The 22004-nt window shown below is 53.0% G+C and overlaps 1 protein-coding gene across 4 annotated transcripts; it reads right to left on the minus strand.

Moving 5' to 3' along the window:
* Positions 1-179: 179 nt before the first annotated feature.
* STX4 (syntaxin 4) lies at positions 180-17141 on the minus strand. Of its 4 annotated transcripts, none has more exons than XM_055136216.1 (12): positions 16819-17141; positions 16530-16631; positions 16314-16413; positions 16121-16195; positions 15393-15463; positions 13210-13318; positions 13063-13139; positions 11836-11973; positions 9944-10054; positions 9457-9671; positions 9182-9291; positions 180-337 (listed from the first exon to the last, which is right to left on the minus strand). In XM_055136216.1, the coding sequence occupies exons 1-12, from the start codon at positions 16846-16848 to the stop codon at positions 195-197; spliced, it is 1281 nt and encodes a 426-aa protein (XP_054992191.1). In that variant the 5' UTR covers positions 16849-17141; the 3' UTR covers positions 180-194. The 4 variants fall into 4 exon arrangements, with proteins under 4 accessions (XP_054992191.1, XP_054992192.1, XP_054992193.1 ...); XM_055136217.1 differs by lacking the exon at positions 180-337 and adding an exon at positions 4734-5997; XM_004615961.2 differs by lacking the exons at positions 180-337; positions 9182-9291 and adding an exon at positions 9771-9866 and having other exon boundaries at positions 9533-9671; positions 16819-17136.
* Between the last annotated feature and the right edge of the window lie 4863 nt (positions 17142-22004).

Below are 22004 nucleotides of genomic sequence, written 5' to 3' on the forward strand. Positions count from 1 at the left end.
CAGACATTTGGGGACCCTTAAAGGCATACTAAGCTTGAATGTTCTTTCTTTCTTTCCTGCTGAGGATCAACTATATATATGGCCTTACACACATGAAACATGTGCTCTACCTTGCTCCCACACTCATGACTTAAAAATACTCAAACCAATGTCTCTTTGGTCTCCACCTCAGAAGCAAGAAGACAAAGTGGCTGTCACTGTTCAGAAAATGTCATAGGAGCCAGAGCAATAGTGATACAGGGAGATACTTGCCTTGCACGTGGCCAATCTAGGTTCGACCTCTGGCATACCATATGTTCCCCTGAGCACCACCACCGGGAGCATTGCCTGATGTGGCCTAAAACAAAATAAATAAAATAAAATAAGAAGGGGAATTTGATAAAACCTTTTTTTTTCTTTTTTTTTTTACTTTTTGGATCACACCTGGCGATACACAGGAATCACCCCTGTCGGTGCTCAGGGGACCATATGGGATGCTGGGAATTGAACCCAGGTCAGCCACGTGCAAGGCAAATGCCCTACCTGCTGTGCTATCACTCCAGCCCCTTAATAAAACATTTTTTAGGGACCAGAGTGATAGTAAAATGTATAGGGCATTTGTCTTGCACGCAACTGATCCATGTTTGATCCTCAACATCCCATATGGTCCCCTGAGCACCGCCAGGAGTAATTCCTGAGTGCAGAGTCAGGAGTAACACCTTAATTGCCGGGTGTGACCCAAAAAGTAAAAAAAAAAATTTTAAAAAATTTAAACATAAGGTGTGACAACAATCCACACAGGTGCTGCTGCTGTGAGTGCCGAGAGCACCTGCGGCGTGTGGCACCTGGCAGGAAGGGACAAAGGATACCTGGAGCCCCGAGGAGAGCAGAAACAGCATCTGGCATGCAGGCTGAGACCCCCGAGAACCGTGTGCTGAAGAGTCAGGCCCGGACTCGGAGGGGGAACAACACCTGCCACCGGGACAGCTGCTGCAGCATCCTCCGCGTCTTAAGGATCTCAACAACTTGTCGTGTGAATAAACATTCTTGTGTTTTGAAAACTTAAGAAAAACATAATGTATGACTTTTGTGGGGGCCAGGGGGAGGGAGTTGTATTTATTTGATTCTGCTAAGTTCTATAATTCAATTCTTTTCAGGCATGCCTCTCTCTGCATCTATCTTTTTTGTCTGTTCTCTGTTTTGGGGTCACATCTGGCTTTGCCATCAGGGATCACTCCTGGTGGGCTTGGGGTGCCATGAAAGATGTCAAAGATCAAACCTGGGTCAGCTGCTTGCAAGGTAAATGCCCTACCCGCTGTACTATAGCTCCAGCCCAGAGCACCACTCTCCCCTTAAGATTTAATTTTTGGCAAGCAGAATCTACTTTTTTTTTGGCTTTTTGGGTCACACCCGGCAATGCTCAGGGGTTACTCCTGGCTCTGCACTCAGAAATCACTCCTGGAGGTGCTCGGGGAACCATATGAGATGTTGGGAATCGAACCTGGGTCGGCCGCATGCAAGGCAAACACCCTACCCGCTGTGCTATCACTCCAGCCCCAAGAATCTAATAACTCTTTTGGGAGAATTACACCTTTCATCTCTTCTCACAATCACCTTAACTTAAAGGATTTATTAGGAATCATTCGATCAATTCAGAGTTTTATACAAAAAGTATGAGAGACAGACTGTGGAGGGGGGTTGAAAAAAAAAAAGTACGAGAGGCAATTGATGAGGCTCTTGCCACAGAGATGAATACTTTTCTCTCTTGTTCTTTAACCACACCCAGCAGTGCTCAGGGAATCATATGCAGTGCAGGAGATTCAAATCAAGTTCATGGTCACAAGTGCATGCAAGGCAAGCGCCTTAATCTTTGTGCTATCTTCCGGCTCATGTAGTTGAGTTTTTTGTGGTTTTTTTTTTTGCTTTTTGGGTCACACCCAGCGATGCTCAGGGGTTACTCCTGGCTCTGCACTCAGGAATTGCTCCTGGCAGTGCTTGGGGGACCATATGGGATGCCGGGGATCGAACCCGGGTTGGCCGCATGCAAGGCAAACACCCTACCCGCTGTGCTATCGCTCCAGCCCCTCATGTTGTTGAGTTTTGATCAACTATGTGAATTAAGGGCCTTGTTAGCCAAGTTTTACCTTTTATTAATTGAAAATGTAGATCACTTGTCTGGAATTTCTCTATTCTCCCTTTTTGCATGCTTAAAAACGGGCCACAATGGGCTAGAGAGATAGTAAAATAGGTAAGTCACTTGCCTTGCAAGTGTTTTAACTGGGTTTGATCCCCAAATATATGGTCCCCTGAGCATTGCTAGGAGTGTTCCCTGAGCACAAAGCAGGAGTAACCCCTGAACACTACCAGGTGTAGTAAACAAACAAAAAACAGGGGGGAATGGCCAATTACTTCCTCATATCTTCTTTTGCTTTTTTTTTTTTTATCTACACCCAGTGGTGCTCAGAGCTTTCTCCTGACTCAGGAATCACTCAGGATGAGTTTGTGGGACCAGCTGGACGCCAAGGATTGAACCCAGGTAGGACACATGCAAGGCAAGTGCTGTAGCCCCAGCCCATGTCATGCCATGTCTTAAAGTCACTTACAGACATACCCAATAGCAACCAACACATGCACCGTGATACCCCTTTTGCACTTTGTTGTTCTTTTATGTTCTTTTTTTTTTTTTTTTTTTTTGTCCACTGCCTCATGCTCATTTAGTCATTATTTGGTTTCTTGATTATTTCCAACTTCCATTTAAATCCAGGGCTTCACCACTGCCCACACACAACACCATCACTATCTAGCTCCAAAACCAATACACATTATTTCAGTTTAGTTTTTATTTTAGTATTTACTATATAATTTATCTGTCACTGCCACTGTCATCCTGTTGCTCATCGATTTGTTTGAGCGGGCACCAGTAACGTCTCTCATTGTGAGACTTGTTACTGTTTTTGGCATATCCAATATGCCACGGGTAGCTTGCCAGGCTCTGCCGTGTGGGCGGGATACTCTCGATAGCTTGCCGGGCTCTCCGAGAGGGGCGGAGGAATCGAACACGGGTCGGCCACGTGAAAGGCGAATGCCCTATCGCCCTATCACTGTGCTATCGCTCCAGCCCATATAATTTATATTAGCATAAATTAGTATTTAGGGTTTTGTTGTTGTTGTTGTTGTTTTTGCTTTTTGGGTCACACCTGGCAATATACAGGGGTTACTCCTGGCTCTGCACTCAGGAATTACTCCTGGCGGTGCTCAGGGGACCATATGAGATGCTGGGATCAAACCCAGGTTGGCCGTGTGCAAGGCAAATGCCCTACCCGCTGTGCTATTGCTCCAGCCCCTAGTATTTAGTTTTTATTGTTCTATAAAGTAGGTTTGGGCTTATTATGATATGGTAACAATTAACTTCCTTCTTCCCTTCATTCCTCCCTCCCTTCATTCTTTCCTCCTTCTTTCCTCCCTCTGTTCCTCCCCCCCAAAAAAAAAAATTAACCTCCGGATATCAGTGATCACAAGAGCGGTTCCTCACATAAATAATTTTGGGCCAGCCCCGAGCGGCCCCACACGAACAGCTCCTGGACGATCATGATCCTGGAGGCCCACTAACTAATTTTGGAACCCAGTGGCTTCTTGCAGAAATGCCTCTAGACTGTGAACTAAGCTACAGCCCTGTGCCACCCCCGGAGGGGAAAGGTTTTTGTCTCTTGGCCTTTCCTTTCGGCAGTGTGGTGACTGCCATCTTTTAGAGCCCATTAAACAGAGGTACGAGCTTGCAGTGACCTGACTTCTGTTAGAAATTTCTCTGGACTTAATTACTAAGATACCAGAAATCCAAAACTTCATATGCTCTTCATTCTCAGCAATGGAAAACAAATGATCAAATGATGCCTTTTCGGCAGGTCTGATTGTTGGGGGAAAATTCCAAATAATAATAGTGAGTTTTCTGTTGAAATACTGAATGTAATCAAAGTAAAGGAGAGTAAAGTGAAAATCATCAGCCACACAAGCGGGGTGGGGGGGTGTAGGATGGGAGGTATACTGGGGTTCTTGGTGGTGGAACATGTGCACTGGTGAAGGAATGGGTATTTGATCATTGTATGACTGAGACTTAAACCTGAATGCTCTGTAACTTTTCTCATGGTGATTCAATAAAAAATAAAATTTAAAAAAAATTTGGGGCCAGGCTGAAGCAATGTACAGCAGATAAGGCTCTTGTCTTGCATACAGCTGACCAGTGTTCAGTTCCTGGCAACCCAGATGGTCCCCAGGAGTGATCCCTGAGTACAGAACCAGAAGTAAGCCCTGAGGTCAGTCAGGTAAGGCCCAAAAACAAACAAACTTTTTTTTTCCTTCTTGGGTTACACCCTGCGATGCTCAGGGGTTACTCCTGACTATAAGTTCAGGAATCTCTCCTGGCGGTGCTCAGGGGACCATATGGGATGCTGGGAATCGAAACCGGGTTGGCCGCTGTGCAAGGCAAACACCTTACCCATTGTGCTATTGCTCCAACACCAAACAAACAAACAAACAAACAAATTCTAAACTATAGCTCATCTCGTGATTTTAATTCTGGGATCCACGTTAAAGTCTTTTCTTTTTTTCTTTCAGTTCTTGGGCCACAAACAGTGGTGCCCAGGTGTTATCCCAGGCTCTGTTCCAGAGTGTCCCATGGCAGCACTCAGGGGGACCATATGTGGTGCCAGGGATTCACACCAGGCTCATGGCAGAGGGGGAAAAAGAATGAGAAGTGACCAGAAAACTTACAGGTGCCTCAAGCTTTATTTGGAGTGGTATATGTCTACTCACATTCAATGAGCCAATAGTGTTAAATAGAACATGAACATTTAATCCTATTGTTCAGGGCTCAGCAGGAATATTTTTCTGCTTGGACCTTTCTCCTGTGGGGCAGAACCACCAGTGTTTATCCACTTCTCCTTCACACATACCATAGCCACCGGGAAGGTCTGGACTCAAGGTGGACAACTCCTGGACAGATTTTTTTATTTTTTTTTGCTTTTTGGGTCACACCTGGTGATGCACAGGGTTAACTCCTGGCTCTGCACTCAGGAATTACTCCTGGCAGTGCTCAGGGGACCATATGGGATGCTGGGGATCGAACCCGGGTCGGCCTCGTGCAAGGCAAACGCCCTACCCGCTGTGCTATCGCTCCAGCCCCCAACTCCTGGACAGATTAATGTAGCCTGACCTAGAGACTAGATTAAACTAGTCTGGTCCCTGTTCAACCGTGAAATACTGAGTGCAGGAGGCAGGAAGGGGAAAGCGCTGTGGGCTGAACCGAACCGTGGCTGCAACAGCTCGGGGCAAGGCGCACCCAACCAACATCCTGCTCCCTAAAGGTTGGTCTGCGGCAGCCAGGACATGTTTCCATGGAAAACTCTTCAACTTGGGTTGCTTTCTCACAGAAAAGGGTATTGCCACAGGACCCTTGTCTGCTAGGTCACCTCCAAACCTACCCTCACCTTTTCAAAAAACTTCCAATGGTCCCCGCACACCACAGGAAAGTTCACATGAGCCCACCTGAGGTCTCACTTGCACCAAGCCATCTCCTCCAGGAGGTTCTGGACAGCGTCCAGGGTCAGAGAGGTGCAGTGCTTCCAGGCCACGGGGCACGGGGCCACGCAGCTGCGCTGAAGTAGCCTGTTCCCGGCAGATTTCAGAGTCTCTCGGGTCCCAGGAGGTGCCCTGGGGCTGCTGTTTTACTCTGAAGGCAGAGGACGAGTGTGGGCAAAGGTGACCCGCAGAACAAGAATCCACCAAAGATGCAAGCCACAAAGCAGGAGAGGCAGGACCAGGGGACCCAGAGGACCCAGATCCAAACCGGTGTTCCTTTCCCTCAGGGTGCTCTGGCCCTGGAACTTCCCGATCACTCGTGGAGACCTCCAGACTGCCCGCGGAGACCTCCAGACTGCCCGCATACTGCTGAGAACGAGGAGCTCATCCATCCGTGAGCAGGGCAGGTGGCCAGGGCGTCGGTCCCTTCCCAGTCTCCCGCAGCTGCAAATCAACGGTGAGCGGTGGGGCCCAGCCACGTTTTTTCGCGCAATTCCCCAGTCTGCTCTCCCCGCCAGTCTCCCCAGCTCACAGCTTCCCGGCGTGTCCAAGGCCCGCGATCAAGAACTGAACCGCCTTTGGACACCGCGGCAGCAGATTCGCTGAGGCCCCGCCCACAGCCGCAGCCTAGTCCCGTTGCTATTGGAGGGCGCTCAGCCCCTTCCGCTCCGCCCCACTCCTGCTGGCCAATCGGTTTCCAGTTGCGACGGCCCTGCCCCCCAGCCCCGCCTGGCGCAGGCGCCCTGCAACTGCCACGCCGGGGTCACTCCAGGGCCACCGGGAGGCCTTGCCCCCGGCCCTGGACAGAGGCGGAGCAGGCTGCTCGCCAGTGGCTGCTGCCTAGTTCTGCTCTCAGGCCCTCCGCCTCCCCCGCCCCACGGATGGGCGGGGTCCTACACGGTGCCAAGGATGTCATTGCCCTTACACGACTGGCCTCACGCGGGCATCCACGTGTGTGCTGAAGCATCTGGGGTGGTGGCAGCAAGGGGGCCTGGGGGGGTGGAAGGTGGGAAGGAAGCTGGCGGCAGGCACCAGGTCCTGGGCCGAGCTCAATGCCAGAAGTGAGTCAGGAGTTGCTTAACTCTGAAACTGAGTGGCACCACATCTTCGAATTTTGAAGTCCCAAGTTCAGTTCTGTTGCCTCCCTATATGCCCGAGAGCTTGATCCTGGCTCTGGGGACCCCTGAGCCTGCATAAAAGGTGCAGTTTCTAGTACACTACAATCAAGAGCGCAAGCACTCCAGTCATTGCAACAACAACCAACAATAAAAAGGAAGAGAGCCCGGAAGAGGTTCTGAGTTCACAAGGCACAGCATGGCCCCCAAACGCTGCTAGAAACTCGAAGCAAGAAAAGGGAAAGTCTGGGACACGAGCCATAGTACAGTAGGTAAGGTGCTTGCCTTGCCCATGGCTGATGTGGGTTTGATTCCCAGTACCTCATATGATGGTCCGTGGAGCCTGCCAGGAATGATCCCTGAGTGTAGAGCCAGGAATAAAGTCCTGAGCACCTCTGGATACAACCCCCCACGAAGAAAGAAAGAGAGAAAGGGAGAAAGAAAGAAAGAAAGAAAGAAAGAAAGAAAGAAAGAAAGAAAGAAAGAAAGAAAGAAAGAAAGAAAGAAAGAAAGAAAGAAAGAAAGAAAGAGAGAAAGAGAGAAAGAGAGAGAGAGAAAGAAAGAAAGAAAGAAAGAAAGAAAGAAAGAAAGAAAGAAAGAAAGAAAGAAAGAAAGAAAGAAAGAAAAAGAAAGAAAGAGAGGAAGGAAGAAGAGGGAAGAAGAAAGGGAGGAAGGGAGGGAGGGAGGGCTAAAAAGATGGTACAGATGGTTAGGTGCTTGCTTTGAATACAGTTGACCCTGGTTTAATTTCCAGCACCCCATATGGTACCCTGAGCCTGCCAGGAATGAACCCAGAGCCAGGAGTAATCCCTGAGCACTACCAGGAACAGGTCAAACCAAGATTTAACAAAAAAAAAAAAAAAAAAGGAAAGGAAAGGAGGGTTCAGAGGTAGGGCATTTTGGGGCTGGAGAGATAGCACAGCGGGTAGGGCGTTTGCCTTGCACGCGGCCGACCCGGGTTCAAATCCCAGCATCCCATATGGTCCCCTGAGCACGGCCAGGGGTAATTCCTGAGTGCAGAGCCAGGAGTAACCCCTGTGCATCGCCAGGTGTGACCCCCCCCCAAAAAAAAAAAAAAGCAGAGGTAGGGCATTTTACCTTGCAGTGGGCCCAGATGGCCCAAACCCTCCAGAAATAATCCTTGAGCGCAGAGCCAAGAGCAAGCCCTGAACACCACCAGGTATGGCCCCAAAACAAAATAACAACAACCAAACAGTTAAGGAGGAACTAGAGAGTTATTACAGGGGGCAAGGTACTTCCCACATACATGACAAACCTGGATTCTATCCAGGGAATGGCATATGGTCCCCTGAGCACCATCAAGGGTAATCCCTGAGCCCAGAGCCAGAAGTAAGCCCTGAGTACCAGCAGATGTAGCTCAAAAACAAAAAAGAAAAAAAAAAGAAAAAAGAAAAGAAAAACCAGCAAGGATGAGGCTCTTCTGCCTCCCTTCCTGGCCTGGCAGTCAGCCCCAGTCCCTCTCCGTCCCTGGCTCCCCAACTGAATTCTGGTTTAAAAGGCATTGCCGGGGCCGGAGCGATAGCACAGCGGGTAGGGCGTTTGCCTTGCATGCGGCCGACCCGGGTTCGATCCCCGGCATCCCACATGGTCCCCCAAGCACTGCCAGGAGTAATTCCTGAGTGCAGAGCCAGGAGTAACCCCTGAGCATCGCTGGGTGTGACCCAAAAAGCAAAAAAAATAAAAATAAATAAAAATAAAAATAAAAGGCATTGCCTGGGGGCTGGAGTGATAGCACAGCAGGTAGGACGTTTGCCTTGCACGCGGCCGACCCGGGTTCAATTCCCAGCATCTCATATGGTCCCCGCGCACCGCCAGGAGTCATTCCTGAGTGCATCAGCCAGGAGTAAACCCTGTGCATTGCCGGGTGTAACCCGAAAAGAAAAAAAAAGGGCATTGCCTGGGGCTGGAACAATAGTGCAGGGCACTTGCCTAGCACAAGGCCAGCCAGGGTTCAATCCCAGTCATCCCATATGGTCCCCTCAGCACCGCCAGGAATAATTCCTGAGAGCCAGGAGTAACCCCTGAGCATTGCTAGGTGTGTCCCCCCTCAATAAAAAAAAAAAAAGAGGCATTGTCTTGGGACCAGAGCAATGGTACAGCTGGCAGGGCACTTGCCTGGCACACAGCTGGTCTGGGTTTGATCCCCATTACCCCATACTGTTTCCAGGGCCCTGTCAAGTGTGATCCCTGAGCTCAGAGCTGGGAGCAAGCCCTGAGCATCACCGGTGTGGCCCAAAAACCAAAAAAGAAATAAACAAAAAGGGCATTGCCTTTTTCTAGGCACATCACCAGGCCTGCTGGGTTTCCCTCTCTCCGGCAGCTTCTTCCCCCCACCTGCTCCTGTAACTGGCATCTCACCGGACAGGGCACTCAAATGGGGCCGACAGGCCCTACCCGGGCGGCTGCATCCACACGAGTAGCTTCAAGTACTGGTCCTGGCGTCTTTTCCTCTGGGCTGAGGAATGCCCACAGTTGCCACACACAGCTCTCACCTGGGTCACCCGGCCCGGCCGGTGTCAGGGTTAGGTATTCTCGGCCGTCTTTCTCCAGAACGGTACTGAGCCTGATGCGGGGGGTGACCGTGGCCCCGGCCTTCCCGTTCCTGTTGGAGAGCAGAAGGGCCATGCCAGTCTGCTGCAGTGCCGACCGCAGCCCCCAAGCCTGTCCGGGCTGGGCCGGGAGGCAGGGAGGCTGGCTCCGGCCCCCCTTCCAGGAACACACATGCACAGGGGAATCTCCAAGCTCTTTTTTTTCTTTAATTTCTTACAAAACCACATGTCCCAGCCAAAGAGGACACTGCAGGCGCTGCCCTAGGCATTGTGATCCAGGCGGGGAGGCCCACAAATGAACCGCTGCTAAGCCCAGAAGTGTCTGCCTCTCTGCACAGGGCCAGAGTGAGGCAGGGGTGGGCTGGAGGCTCTGGCTTGCCTGCCCCGGCTGTGGGAGAGAAAGCAGACCCGGGGTCCCTGGAGTTCTCAGTGCCTGCAAGGGAAGGAAGGAGAAGAGGGTCTGAGGGGAGGACAGGCTGGGGCCGGGCGTGGGGCAGGCCGGGGGGGAGGGGGGCAGGCCACAATATCTCACCAAGAATGGGTGACGCTCTCAAGTGAATGAGACACTAATGATGACCACCAGAATGAGGACAGTGATGGACACACAGATGGCAATCAACAGTTTCTTCTGTGGGAGAGGAGGGGGTCAGGGAAACGCGGGTTGGGGGACGGCCCGGGGGCACAGCGCGAGGGACGGGCACTCACCTTCCGCGCTTTCTTCTGGTTCTCCAGCGCCACCTTGACGTGCTCCTGCCCGCGCTCCACGTAGTCCGCTGAGCTCAGGATGTTCTTCTCAATCCGGTTAATCATCTCCCCCTGCCCAGAGGTGGGGGGACAGTCAGGAGGGAGAGGACTCAAGGACGGGGCCCAGTAGCTCCTGTCTGCACACCCACGCCCCCCAAGCCCCCAGGCCCCACCGACTGAAGGACATTCCCGGCAGCAAACTCCACACCAACAGAGTTCTGGGGGCGAACCACACTCCTCAGGCGGCTACCCGCCCCCCTCTGTCACCTGGTCCCTTTGGCCTGGCTCCCTCGTCCCTTGCAACCTCTATGTGCAGTGGTGGCTGAGGGGCCTTCCAAGGGTTTTTCCATTCCCTCCAATTCATGCATGCTTCTAGGCCCTCCCTATTCCTGACTCCCCTTGGCACCGCCAGGTCATGATGTGCCAAAGGAAATTCCTTCCTATGACTTCCAGCACCAATAAGCCAGGCCCGCCAGCTTGGGGCTGGGGGACCCCTCATCCTGTCCAGCCAGGCTCGGGGGTGGCAGCCTCCCACCAAGCCTGGGGCAGACTGGAGGGGCTCGTTGTGAGCGGCTTTTAGCAGCCTAAGGGTAGACCCCAGGGGAGTGGCGGAGCTGGGGCTGGGGCGATGCCTGGAGGAGCGAGTCGGAGGGTGGGGTCTGTCAGGAGGAGGGTGGGGTCTGTCAGGAGGAGGAGGAGGGTGGGGTCTGTCAGGAGGAGGAGGATGGGGTCTGTCAGGAGGAGGGTGGGGTCTGTCAGGAGGAGGATGGGGTCTGTCAGGAGGAGGAGGAGGGTGGGGTCTGTCAGGAGGAGGGTGGGGTCTGTCAGGAGGAGGAGGAGGATGGGGTCTGTCAGGAGGAGGGTGGGGTCTGTCAGGAAGAGGGTGGGGTCTGTCAGGAGGAGGAGGGTGGGGTCTGTCAGGAGGAGGAGGAGGGTGGGGTCTGTCAGGAGGAGGAGGGTGGGGTCTGTCAGGAGGAGGAGGAGGGTGGGGTCTGTCAGGAGGAGGAGGGTGGGGTCTGTCAGGAGGAGGAGGGTGGGGTCTGTCAGGAGGAGGGTGGGGTCTGTCAGGAGGAAGAGGAGGGTGGGGTCTGTCAGGAGGAGGAGGATGGGGTCTGTCAGGAGGAGGGTGGGGTCTGTCAGGAGGAGGGTGGGGTCTGTCAGGAGGAGGAGGAGGGTGGGGTCTGTCAGGAGGAGGAGGATGGGGTCTGTCAGGAGGAGGGTGGGGTCTGTCAGGAGGAGGATGGGGTCTGTCAGGAGGAGGAGGAGGGTGGGGTCTGTCAGGAGGAGGGTGGGGTCTGTCAGGAGGAGGAGGGTGGGGTCTGTCAGGAGGATGGTGGGGTCTGTCAGGAGGAGGGTGGGGTCTGTCAGGAGGAGGGTGGGGTCTGTCAGGAGGAGGAGGAGGGTGGGGTCTGTCAGGAGGAGGAGGATGGGGTCTGTCAGGAGGAGGGTGGGGTCTGTCAGGAGGAGGATGGGGTCTGTCAGGAGGAGGGTGGGGTCTGTCAGGAGGAGGATGGGGTCTGTCAGGAGGAGGAGGAGGGTGGGGTCTGTCAGGAGGAGGAGGAGGGTGGGGTCTGTCAGGAGGAGGGTGGGGTCTGTCAGGAGGAGGGTGGGGTCTGTCAGGAGGAGGAGGATGGGGTCTGTCAGGAGGAGGATGGGGTCTGTCAGGAGGAGGAGGATGGGGTCTGTCAGGAGGAGGGTGGGGTCTGTCAGGAGGACAGGCTGTCGGGAAACATGCGACTCCGGGGTCTGGTTCCATGTGGGGAGCTGAGGGCCAAGGTAAGCCTGACGAGGGAGGCTGAGGGTTGCGGGGGTCATGGCAGTGGTTCTCACCCAACACGGGCGCAAGCACCCACCTGCATCTCCACCTCAGTAGCGAGGAAAGTGAAGATCTCGTGCAGCTCCCGGATGCTGCGCTCGAGCTGCTGGATCTCACTGTGCCGGGCAGAGATCTCGTTGAGGGCCTGCCGAGTGACCTGCGTGTCCTTCAGGATCTGCGGGGTGGATGGGATCAGAGCAGCAGGTCAGCAGCCTGGAGCCATGCACCCCCTCAGTCCTGGAGCGGGGACTCACGCATGGTCGAGCACGCGCCTGACGCCAGCACTTGCGAGAGGCTCTGGCTCGCTCAATACCGCAAAAATAAGTAAATAAATAAGGGGGAGGGTGGGTGCGAGACAGCACAGAAGGGCGGGGCACAAGTCCTGCATCACGGTCCCTGACACCGTCCCTCGTCCTGACCCAAGGGGCCCGATCGCTGACGCTTCCACCTCACATCACTCGGTCAAGTACCTCTGGGAATGGCCCCCACTTTCCTGAGCACCACTGGGGAGTCCCCATTTTTTTAAAGAAAATAGGCGGGGGGAACCAGAACATATAGAGGTTAAGGTGCTTGCTCTGCATACAGTGGACCCTGGGTCGAACTCTGCACTCATGGGTCCCTTGAGCACAAAAGTGGGAGTAACCAAGCACAGTGGGTACGGCTCAAACATCCGTCCACAATGAAAATTTAAAAAGACAAGCAGAGGATTCGCTCAAGGATTAGAATGCCTGCCCTGAGAGCACAGGTCAAATCCAGGGTGCCTGACCTGGGCACCATCCCGGCAGCTTGGCTGCTGTGAGCTCTGGCGCCGCCACCAGGTGTGCGCGAGCACCACCAGAAGGGTGCAACTCTCGAGCACCACAGCCAGGAAGTGTGGCCTCTGGGCACACTTATGTGAACTCCACAGTGACCCTGAAGTGTGACCCCCAGTGAGCACCACAGCCAGGCCTGAGTGTGACCCGATCCCTCCCCACCCCCATCTCCCCAAGGACAGTAACAACCTCAACAAGAGCAACAACGAAGGGAAGAGAACTGCAAAAGAAAAGCGGATGGGGAAGATGGCTCACGCGCCCGGGAGGCTGGCTGCAACCCCCAGCACCCCGTGGTCTCCTGAGAAGCACCTAGGGCACCCTCAAGCATGGAGGCACGGGTAACGCCTGAGCATCACCAGGGTGTGGCCCAGACACCAAAGCCCCAGAAGCGGGAAGGGTGCTGGCGCTGGAGTGTGGGGTGCAGAGGGAGGGGGCCGGCGGCGCTAACTCACATTAGACACGAACACCTCGCTCTGGCCGCTGTCCAGCATCTGCTCCAGTTCCTCGTCCGACACCATCCCGGCATTGGCTGTGGAGGGGAGACACAGGCTCAGCGTGGGCTCAGCTGCCCGGCCCGGCGGGCTGGACGCGCCACTCACTGATCTTCAGCTGCCGGCGAATGCGCTCCACGTTCTTCTCCCGGTAATCGGACTGCAGCGCGTTGCACTTGTTGATGAGCTCCACAAACTGCTGGGACAGGATCCCATGCTGCGGATGCAGAGCACAGGTTGGCACACCTCGGTCCCGGCCTGCCCTGGGCCTCGGTCTCGCAACAGGCACGGCAAAACAGCGAGAGCCGTTCAAGTGCCCACAGCGGAAACCGGAAGGACTCACCTGTTCCCTCCAAGGCAAAGCCAAGCCTTGGCAGGCCTCGAGACCCTATCTGACCTGCCCTCCCCCACTTCCCCTCTGACCCTCCCAGGTTCCCGCCTTCCTCCTGCCACGTTGGGCTCCCCACTTCCCTCCACAGGGCACACCACCATCTCCGTGTAGCACCTACACTGTTCGTTCCCCACAAAGGCCTCAAGTCTTCCCCACACAGTAGGAGCCCCCAAGAATTTTTTTTTTTTTTTTTTTTTTTAGCATTTGCTGAACACCAGCCTCAATGCTGAGAGGCATGCAAGAATGCTCAGACATTCATCTGCTGAGGCTGTTCGGGCGCTCAGCCTCCACAGGCTCCCCCGGAAATGCCCTTTCACCCCGTCTCTCCTCCTCACGCCTTACATTGCCTATTTCTTAACAGTTCCTTCCTCAGAGTCCAGAGCAATAGTATAGCAGGTAGGATGTTTGCTCTGCATGCAGCTGACCTGATAGCCCAGGTTCAATCCCTGGCACCCCATTCCTGGCCAGGAATGATTCCCGAGTGCACAGCCAGGAGTAAGCCAGGAACACAGCCAGGTTGAATTCCAAAACCACAGGCCACGATAGAAGACATCATATGTGCTTCATTATCAGCAACAGAAAACAAATGATCTAATGATGTCTTTTTGGCAGGTCTGATTGTTGTGGGAAAATTCCAAATAATAATAGTGGGTTTTCTGTAGAAATACTGAATATAATCAAAGTAAAGAGAATAAAGTGAAAATCATCTGCCACACAGGCAGGGTGGGGGGTAGGTTGGAGGGTATACTGGGGTTCTTGGTGGTGGAACATGTGCACTGGTGAAGGGATGGGTGTTTGATCATTGTATGACCGAGACTTAAACCTGAAAGCTTTGTATCTGTTCTCATGGTGATTCAATAAAAAAATTTTTTAAAAAAAGTTGATTTCAGGGGGCTGGAGCAATAGCACAGCGGGTAGGGCGTTTGCCTTGCACGCGGCCAACCCGAGTTCAAATCCCAGCATCCCATATGGTCCCCTGAGCACTGCCAGGAGTAATTCCTGAGTGCAGAGCCAGGAATAACCCCTGTGCATCGCCAGGTGTGACCCAAAAACCTAAAAAAAAAAAAAAAAAAAAGTTGATTTCAGAAGACAGAGCGATAGGACAGTGGGCAGGGCATTTGCCTTGCACATGGCTGATCCTGGTTCAATCCCGACATGCCATGTGGCCCCCCCAGTTGTTACTGCCAGGAGTGACTCCCGAGTGCATAGTCAGGAGTAACCCCTAAGCATCACCAGGAGTGGCTCAAAAAACAAAATCAAAACAACAAAAGAAGATGTTGATTCAGTGACCTTCCACCCTGGGAAGTTCCCTTCCTTCTTAAATTCTGCTCACGAGGCAAAGATGTTCAGGTCATGTGAGCAGGGAACCTCCCTGTCATTTATGACTTCTCCCTCTTCTTCCCTTGGCAGAACACAAACCATCAAATTCACCCTGAGTAAAGCCTTTTCTACTCTTTTTTCATCCTGGCTACTACAAAGACTGTCTCCACAGCCAAGTTTGGGTCTGGGAAGGAGCAGATAGGACACGTGCTTTGTATGTGGCTGACCCGTGTTCAATTCCCAGCCCTCATATGGTTCTCCAAGGAACTCAGGAGTAGCTCCTGAGTACAGAGCCTGGAGTAAGCCCTAAGCAGCTCCATGTGTAGTAAAAACAAATAAAAAACAGTCAAATTTGGGCCATGTTTTCATTGGAACAAGACAGTTCTAGAAGAGCAAGAGTCAGAAAACCTGGGTTTTAGGCCTTGGGTGCGGTCCCAACTTTCTCTTGTCCTATTGTTTTCACCTGAAAAATCATCAGATTGATCTTGATGATATCTAAATACCCTTCCTTTTTCCCTTCCAACATCTAATGATTTACAGAGAAATTGCCGAAATGCCCTAGTTCTGGGAACAAACTTACTTGGGTTTTTCTCATTCTCGTGTTGATTGAGTTATAGTTCTCATCAGCTTCCTCCTTCTGTGGTTCTATGGCTGTAGGAAGACACAACTGGTGAGGTGGGGGTTTAACCTGCAGCTGCTGAAAATCGTTTTCGGACCAAGGAAAGGGCAGGATTGTAATCCAGTGACACACAATAGGGAGGTGCTACCTTCCATAAGATCCTTCTAAGAAACATAACTTGTCACAAATGACCAATTCTGGGGCCGGAGCGATAGTACAGTGGGTAGGGCGTTTGCCTTGCACATGGCTGACCTGGTTCAATCTCCGCATCCAATATGGTCCCCCAAGCACCCCCAGGAATAATTCCTCCTGAGTGCAGAGTCAGGAGTAACCCCTGAGCATCACTGGGTGTGACCCAATAAGCAAAGTAATAATAGTAATAATAAAAGACAAATTCTGAGTCTCTAACAAAGAGAAAGTTAAATGTTCTTTATAAGTATCAACAAATTCTCACAAGTATACAAAAATTTCCTAACAAAATGTTTGTTTACACAGTGGACAGAATTATAGGAATGCAAGAGTTCACTATAAAGAAAGGAAGCATGGAAAGTCCTATGTATTGGTAGCCAAGTAAGGAGATCGAGACCTGGGACTGTTTTGCGGTCCAGGGCTCTTTCTGGGCACACACCAGGTGTACCAGGACCTGGGCAAAACCAGAGCGCAGGAACTGTGAGGTCCTAAGAGCTCACCCTTCAGCTGAGTGCGAACCTCCCTGCCCAGCTGTTTGATCTCTTCTCGCAGATTCTGCAGGTCCTGCTTCATACCTGAACAAAAGAAGACTCTCAAACATCATACACTCCCCACCACATCTCCCTGGCCACCACTGCTGTGGAACTACAATCCCCACAATCCCTCGGGGCCAGCACCCAGCGCTCCACTCACTCTCCTCGGGAAGGGGCGTGGCCAGGATGGTTATCTGCTGCTTCTCCAACTCCTGGACTTTACTCTCCAGCTTGACCATAGTCTGCCGAATTGTCCGGACCTGAGGAAGGTGACCGTGACGACTGGAGGAGATGTGGAAGTACTCCAGACTGAGCTGCTCCTTGACTCCTCCACTCCAGCCCCCTCATGAATCGGGGCCGTGACCCCACCTCTTACCTTCTGGAAGAACTCATCGTCTGGGTTCCCCAGTCCTGCGGAGCCCGAGTACAGCACCAGCGCCACGCGCTCCTTGTCCTCATCATCCGAACTGTCATCCCCCTGCCAGGGCCAGGGTCATTAGCATCACTTCCCTGCTTTCGCCCTCACCCCACAGGACCACGGGCTTCCGGCTCTTTCCTTCCTGGCCCTCGGCCATCCCTCTCAGGGAGGGAAGACCCCCGAGTCCTGCGTTCCAGCCAGACCCCACCCCACCCGTCCGACCCAGCCCCGCTGCCCGGCTTCTCACCTGCCTCAGCTCGCGGGTCCTGTCCCGCATGGCGCCTGGCGCTGCTTCTCCCTTGCACCGAGGCAGGAGGGCCTCTAGGTCCTAACTTGGGGACGCCGTACCCCACTCGGAGCCTGACACTTCCCTCCGCCCCCGCTCCGCTGATTCCCAGATTCCCAGCACCCCGCGCCGCGAGTTTCAGCGGCTCTGTTCCCAGCACCATCCACAATCCATGGGAAGGAGTCGGCCGCGGGGACCCCCCCAAGATTCCACAAGTTGGATTTCCCTTTTCTTGCCCCCCTCCCGTTCCCGGAGCCTCGGCCCCGCCCCCTCTGGGATGACCCGGGGCATGCGCACGGGGTCGCGTCTCTTCCCCGCCGCAGGCGAAGGCGGAGGTCGGAAGTTGTAGCGCCCCGAACGGAAGCGAACCTGCCAGGAAGCTAGAGCCCGCCTTCGGGCCGGAACTGTGGCGGCTCCCAGCGGAAGTCTCGCGGCCAGCCGGGGTGGCAATGCGTCATTCGTACGTAAGCCGAGATGCTCTGCGTCTCACATCACCCCATAGCGCGCCCCTCGCGTCACGTGACCGGCAGACCCAGCTCGCGGACCACTGAACGTGATGCTGGGACTGTGCTGTGCCGCGTCGCTGTCAACTCCGTTTCTGGAGCACCTTTCTCCCCACGACGTTCCCAAGCTCCGCCCTCACAGGGCCGCCCCGAGGCCTCGGGGACGGGGTGCTGCAGCAGACAGCTCCCTGGCGACCTTTGGGGAAGGGGGGGCGGAAGGACACTTGCTGAATTGGGCTTTAAGAGGAGACCTGGAAGGGAAGATCCCAGGGCCCAGGGGCGTGGGCCGAACCGAGGACTTCGGATTTGGGGCTGTCAGCATCATGGGACCTTGAAATTCAGAAAGGAGTCCATCCACCGTCAGAGAATTGCAGGGTTTTGCCGGCAGACACTCCGGGGGTGGGAAATGACCTCACCCAGGCAGCAGGCTCGGCTCCCGCTCCTGCGCACGCTCGTGGCGCAGCCTCTGCCAGGTGGGCGGCTGGAGCCCGGCTCCTACGCTGCAGCCCCGCGGCCCGCCTCGCTTCCCGCCGCCCCGATAGCTAAGCAGGCAGCGCGGGCTGAGAAGAGTCTCTTGTGCCCCGAGTCTGACCGCCCACTTTCACCTGCGTCTGCCCCCCAACGCCCACCCAAAAAGGCTGCACCTCGTGGTGGTGGGCGGTGAGCTCTGCTGGGCTTGGCTGTTCTCACCAGGATCCCCAGCGCGCGTTTCAGTACCTTGTCACTGAAAATGGACAGAATTTGAGTCTTTCGCGTCTATGGAGATACAGCTCCTGGCTCCTACTAGTCTTCGCCTTGAGCCTGTCAGGGCCACTCCCCTCTCATCCTGGCCCTCTCCTGCGTTTCTCAACAGGGGCCCTGTGCAACTACACGTGCTGTGCTCCCACTCTCTCCCTCTGTTGTATAGGAAGGGTCCCCAAAGATGCGGAGGGAGCCCTAGTGCAGCTGGAATGAGCATCAGATCTCCTGGGCCCGCAGGCTCTTCCAGGAGCTGCTTTTGTGGTGGTGGTGGTTATTGCTTGGTTGTTTGGGGGGCCACACTCAGCAGTGCTGAACCAGGAGGTGCTGGGATAGACCTAATCTAGATGCAAAGCACTGCTGTACACACCTAGCTTTCTACTCAGCCATCTTTCTGGGGTACCACTAGGAAGGTTCAAGTAAGGGAAGAAATAACCCCTCTATGCTCTGGTAAGAAAATGTGTATTCCAGTTACTGAGCTGCAGAGAACTTCTGAGAACACATGACTTCCATCAGGAGACCCAGGTCTGATCCCTGGCATAACTGTCCCCTGAGAAATGCCACGAGTGACCCCCAAGCATGAAGCTGGCGTTACTCTGAGCACCACTGGGTGTGTCCCCACTCCAAATTGGAATAAAAATAGTAATACCAGGTCTAGAGAGATAGTACAGAGGGTAAGGTGTTTCCTTTACTCACACCCAACCCAGGTTCAATCCCAGAACCCCTTTGGTCCCCGGAGCTCCCTCCACCAGGAGGAGTTCCTGAGCGCAGAGCAATGAGTAAACCCTGAGCATTGCTGGGTGTGGCCCCCAAACCAAAATAATAATAATACGAGGCACATTGTTGCTAAGTAAAATGATACTGTGGAGTGACTAGAACAGTGCCCGGGGCAGAATGAGTGTTATATAAGATACGGAATGTATTATGTCATGGCACTGATGACAAGTGGACTTTGAGGGTACAGGCAGCCTGAGGGCCGGCCAGGAATACCACGGGGGCTGCTTGCCAGGTGTCCTTTCTCCTTTCCATCTCCTGAGCCCACTGTGAAGCCAGCAAGTACGAGGCTGGCAGCCCTGCAGCTCCTGTACATCTGTCATATTTCCACGAGGATCTGTCACACTGTAGATGGTGCTCATATATTTCATGTCTTGTCTGTCTGCTTTCCACCCCTCTAAAAGGTGAGCTCGTTCACTGCTGGGTCTCCAGCACCGACCGCCATGCCTACACTAGTAAGTGGGGCCATAAATATTTAAGATCAACATTCTGTCATCTTTGGGGCCAGAGTGACAGTACAGCAGGTGGGGCACTCGGCTTGCAGGTGGTTGACCCTAGTTCCATCTCCAGCACCCCATATGGTCCGCTGAGCTCCGCCAGGAGTAATTTCTGAGTGCAGAGCCACGACTAACCCCTGAGCACTGCTGGGTGTGGGTCCAAAACAAAACAAAACAAACAACATTCTGTCATCTTCATCTGATGGAACTGTGCAGGAAAAGAGCAAGATGGGGCCTAGAGCAATAGTACAACAGATAAGATGCTTGCTTGAACACGGCTGACCCAGATTTAATTTCTGGCACCTTATCTGGTCTATTAGCACTGCCAAGAGTGCAGAGGCAGGAGTAATCCCTGAGTACTGCTGGATGTGGCCCCCAAAGCAAAAAGAAAAAATAATTTTGAAGAGTAGAAAGAACAAAGAAAACATATTTTATGGCAAGATTAAGTCATAGTTATCTTCTCAGGGAAAGGCCTTTGTGGTAGAGTCTAGTTGTATTATTACTGCAACAGGGTTTTACCCTGAAGGGCGGAGCTATCAGCCTGATATTTTCATTGACTAGACTCAATTATATTTTTCCAGTATTTGTGAAAATTCTTGTTAAATGTAGCAGGGAAGGCTGAGAAAATATCTCAAAGGGCTGAATGTACGCTTTGCATGCGGGAAACTTGGGTTCAATTCCCTGCCCCCAAGCAACCCTGAATATAGAGCCCTGCATACTGTGGACGGAAAACAACAAAAGAAAAACCATGGAGGGGCTGGAGCAATAGCACAGCGGGTAGGGCGTTTCCCTTGCACTCGGCTGACCCAGGTTCGATTCCCAGCATCCCATATGGTTCCCTGAGCACTGCCAGAAGTAATTCCTGAGTGCACGAGCCAGGAGTAACCCCTGTGCATCACTGGGCGTGACCAAAAAGCAAACAAAACAGAGCAAAACAAAAAAACAGAGTAACAATGAGGAAAAGTGAATTTCAGAAGAAGGCACCTTTTATTTATTGTTGTTACTTTAATTATTCTGCACTGCTGGAGATAGGCAAAACCAGTGTCTTCCCCAGAGGTATATCAGGGACTGTTGTCATTGTGTCAGGGGGTGTTGGGTTTTAGGGCCTCATCTTGTGGTGCTCAGGGCTACTCCTGGCTCAGGGTCACTCCTGGGGGTATACAAGGGACTCTATGCGTACTGGAGATTGAACTAGGTTCACCGCCTACAACGCAGGCACCTGACCCCCTGTATAATCTCTCTGGCCCCTCCTGAAGTTTTTATTTTGAGCCTCCTAAGTGGTACCCCAGAGGTGCTGAGCCCCTCCTGGTATTCTCACCCAACCAAGTCTCGGGGGTAGTGCCTGAGAATTTTGCAATTTTTATTTGTTTTTGAGCCACACTCAGAAATGCTCAGGGCTTTCTCCTGACTCTGTTCTCAGGGATTACTCCTGGCGGGCTCAGGGAACCATATGAGGCGTTGGGATCAAACCCAGGGCACTTGTGTACAAGGCAAGCACCTTACCTGCTGTACTTTCTCTTTGGTCCCATTTCCTTTCTTTTTTCCCTTTTTGGGTCACACCTAGCGATGCACAGAGGTTATTCCTGGCTCATGCACTCAGGAATTACTCCTGGTGGTGCTCAGGGGACCATATGGGATGCTGGGAATTGAACCCAGGTTGGCCGAGTGCTAGGTAAACACCCTATCCGCTGTGCTATCACTCTAGCCCCCCCCAGTTACATTTTTTTAATGGATAAATTCTCTCTCTTTCTCTATTGTTGTTTCGGGGGGGGGTCAAACCCAAGGTCTTCGGCATATAAAGCTTGTATTCTACCATGAATTGAGAAGATGAGCTTCATTTCTAATCTCTCTCTCTCTCTTTCTCTCTCTCTCTCTCTCTCTCTCTCTCTCTCTCTCTCTCTGTCTCTCTCTCTCTCTGTCTCTCTCGTTGGGTCACACCCAGTGTACTCGGGTTACTCCTGACCAAGCTCAGGGGATCATGTGGGATGCTGGAGATCAAACCTGGGTGAACCATGTACAAGACATGTGCCTTTACCCACTGGACTATCTTTCCAGCACCCCCATCCCCTCTTTTTTTTGAGGGAGGGTCACATCTGGGTGTGCTGCTCAGGGTTTAGTCCTGGTTCTGCACTCAGGGGTCACTTCTGATGGTCCTGGAGGATCATATGTGATGCCAGGAATTGAACTCGGGTTGGCCGTGTGCAAGGCCAGTGCCCTACCCACTGTACTATCAACCCCCCAACACCTCTTTTATAAAATTTTTCCTTGAATTTATTTTTTTCCTTTTTGGGTCACACCCGGCGATGCACAGGGGTTACTCCTGGCTCTGCACTCAGGAATTACTCCTGGCGGTGCTCAGGGGACCATATGGGATGCTGGGATTTGAACCTGGGTCGGCTGCGTGCAAGGCAAACGCCCTACCTGCTATGCTATCACTCCAGCCCCTTTCCTTGAATTTTTATACTGCCTTATTGCTTTAGAGCAATTGGATTAAACCATACATAATCATCTTAATTAAAAGGTTGAAACAGTGAGGCCAGAGAGATACTACAGCAAGTAGGGCCATACCTTGCATGCAGCTGATGGAGTTAGATCCCGGGCATCCCATCTGCCCCCCAAAGCCAGGAGTAAGTCC

This window comes from Sorex araneus, chromosome 4 (assembly GCF_027595985.1).
Source record: "Sorex araneus isolate mSorAra2 chromosome 4, mSorAra2.pri, whole genome shotgun sequence".
In the NCBI taxonomy this organism is placed as follows: Eukaryota; Metazoa; Chordata; class Mammalia; order Eulipotyphla; family Soricidae; genus Sorex; species Sorex araneus.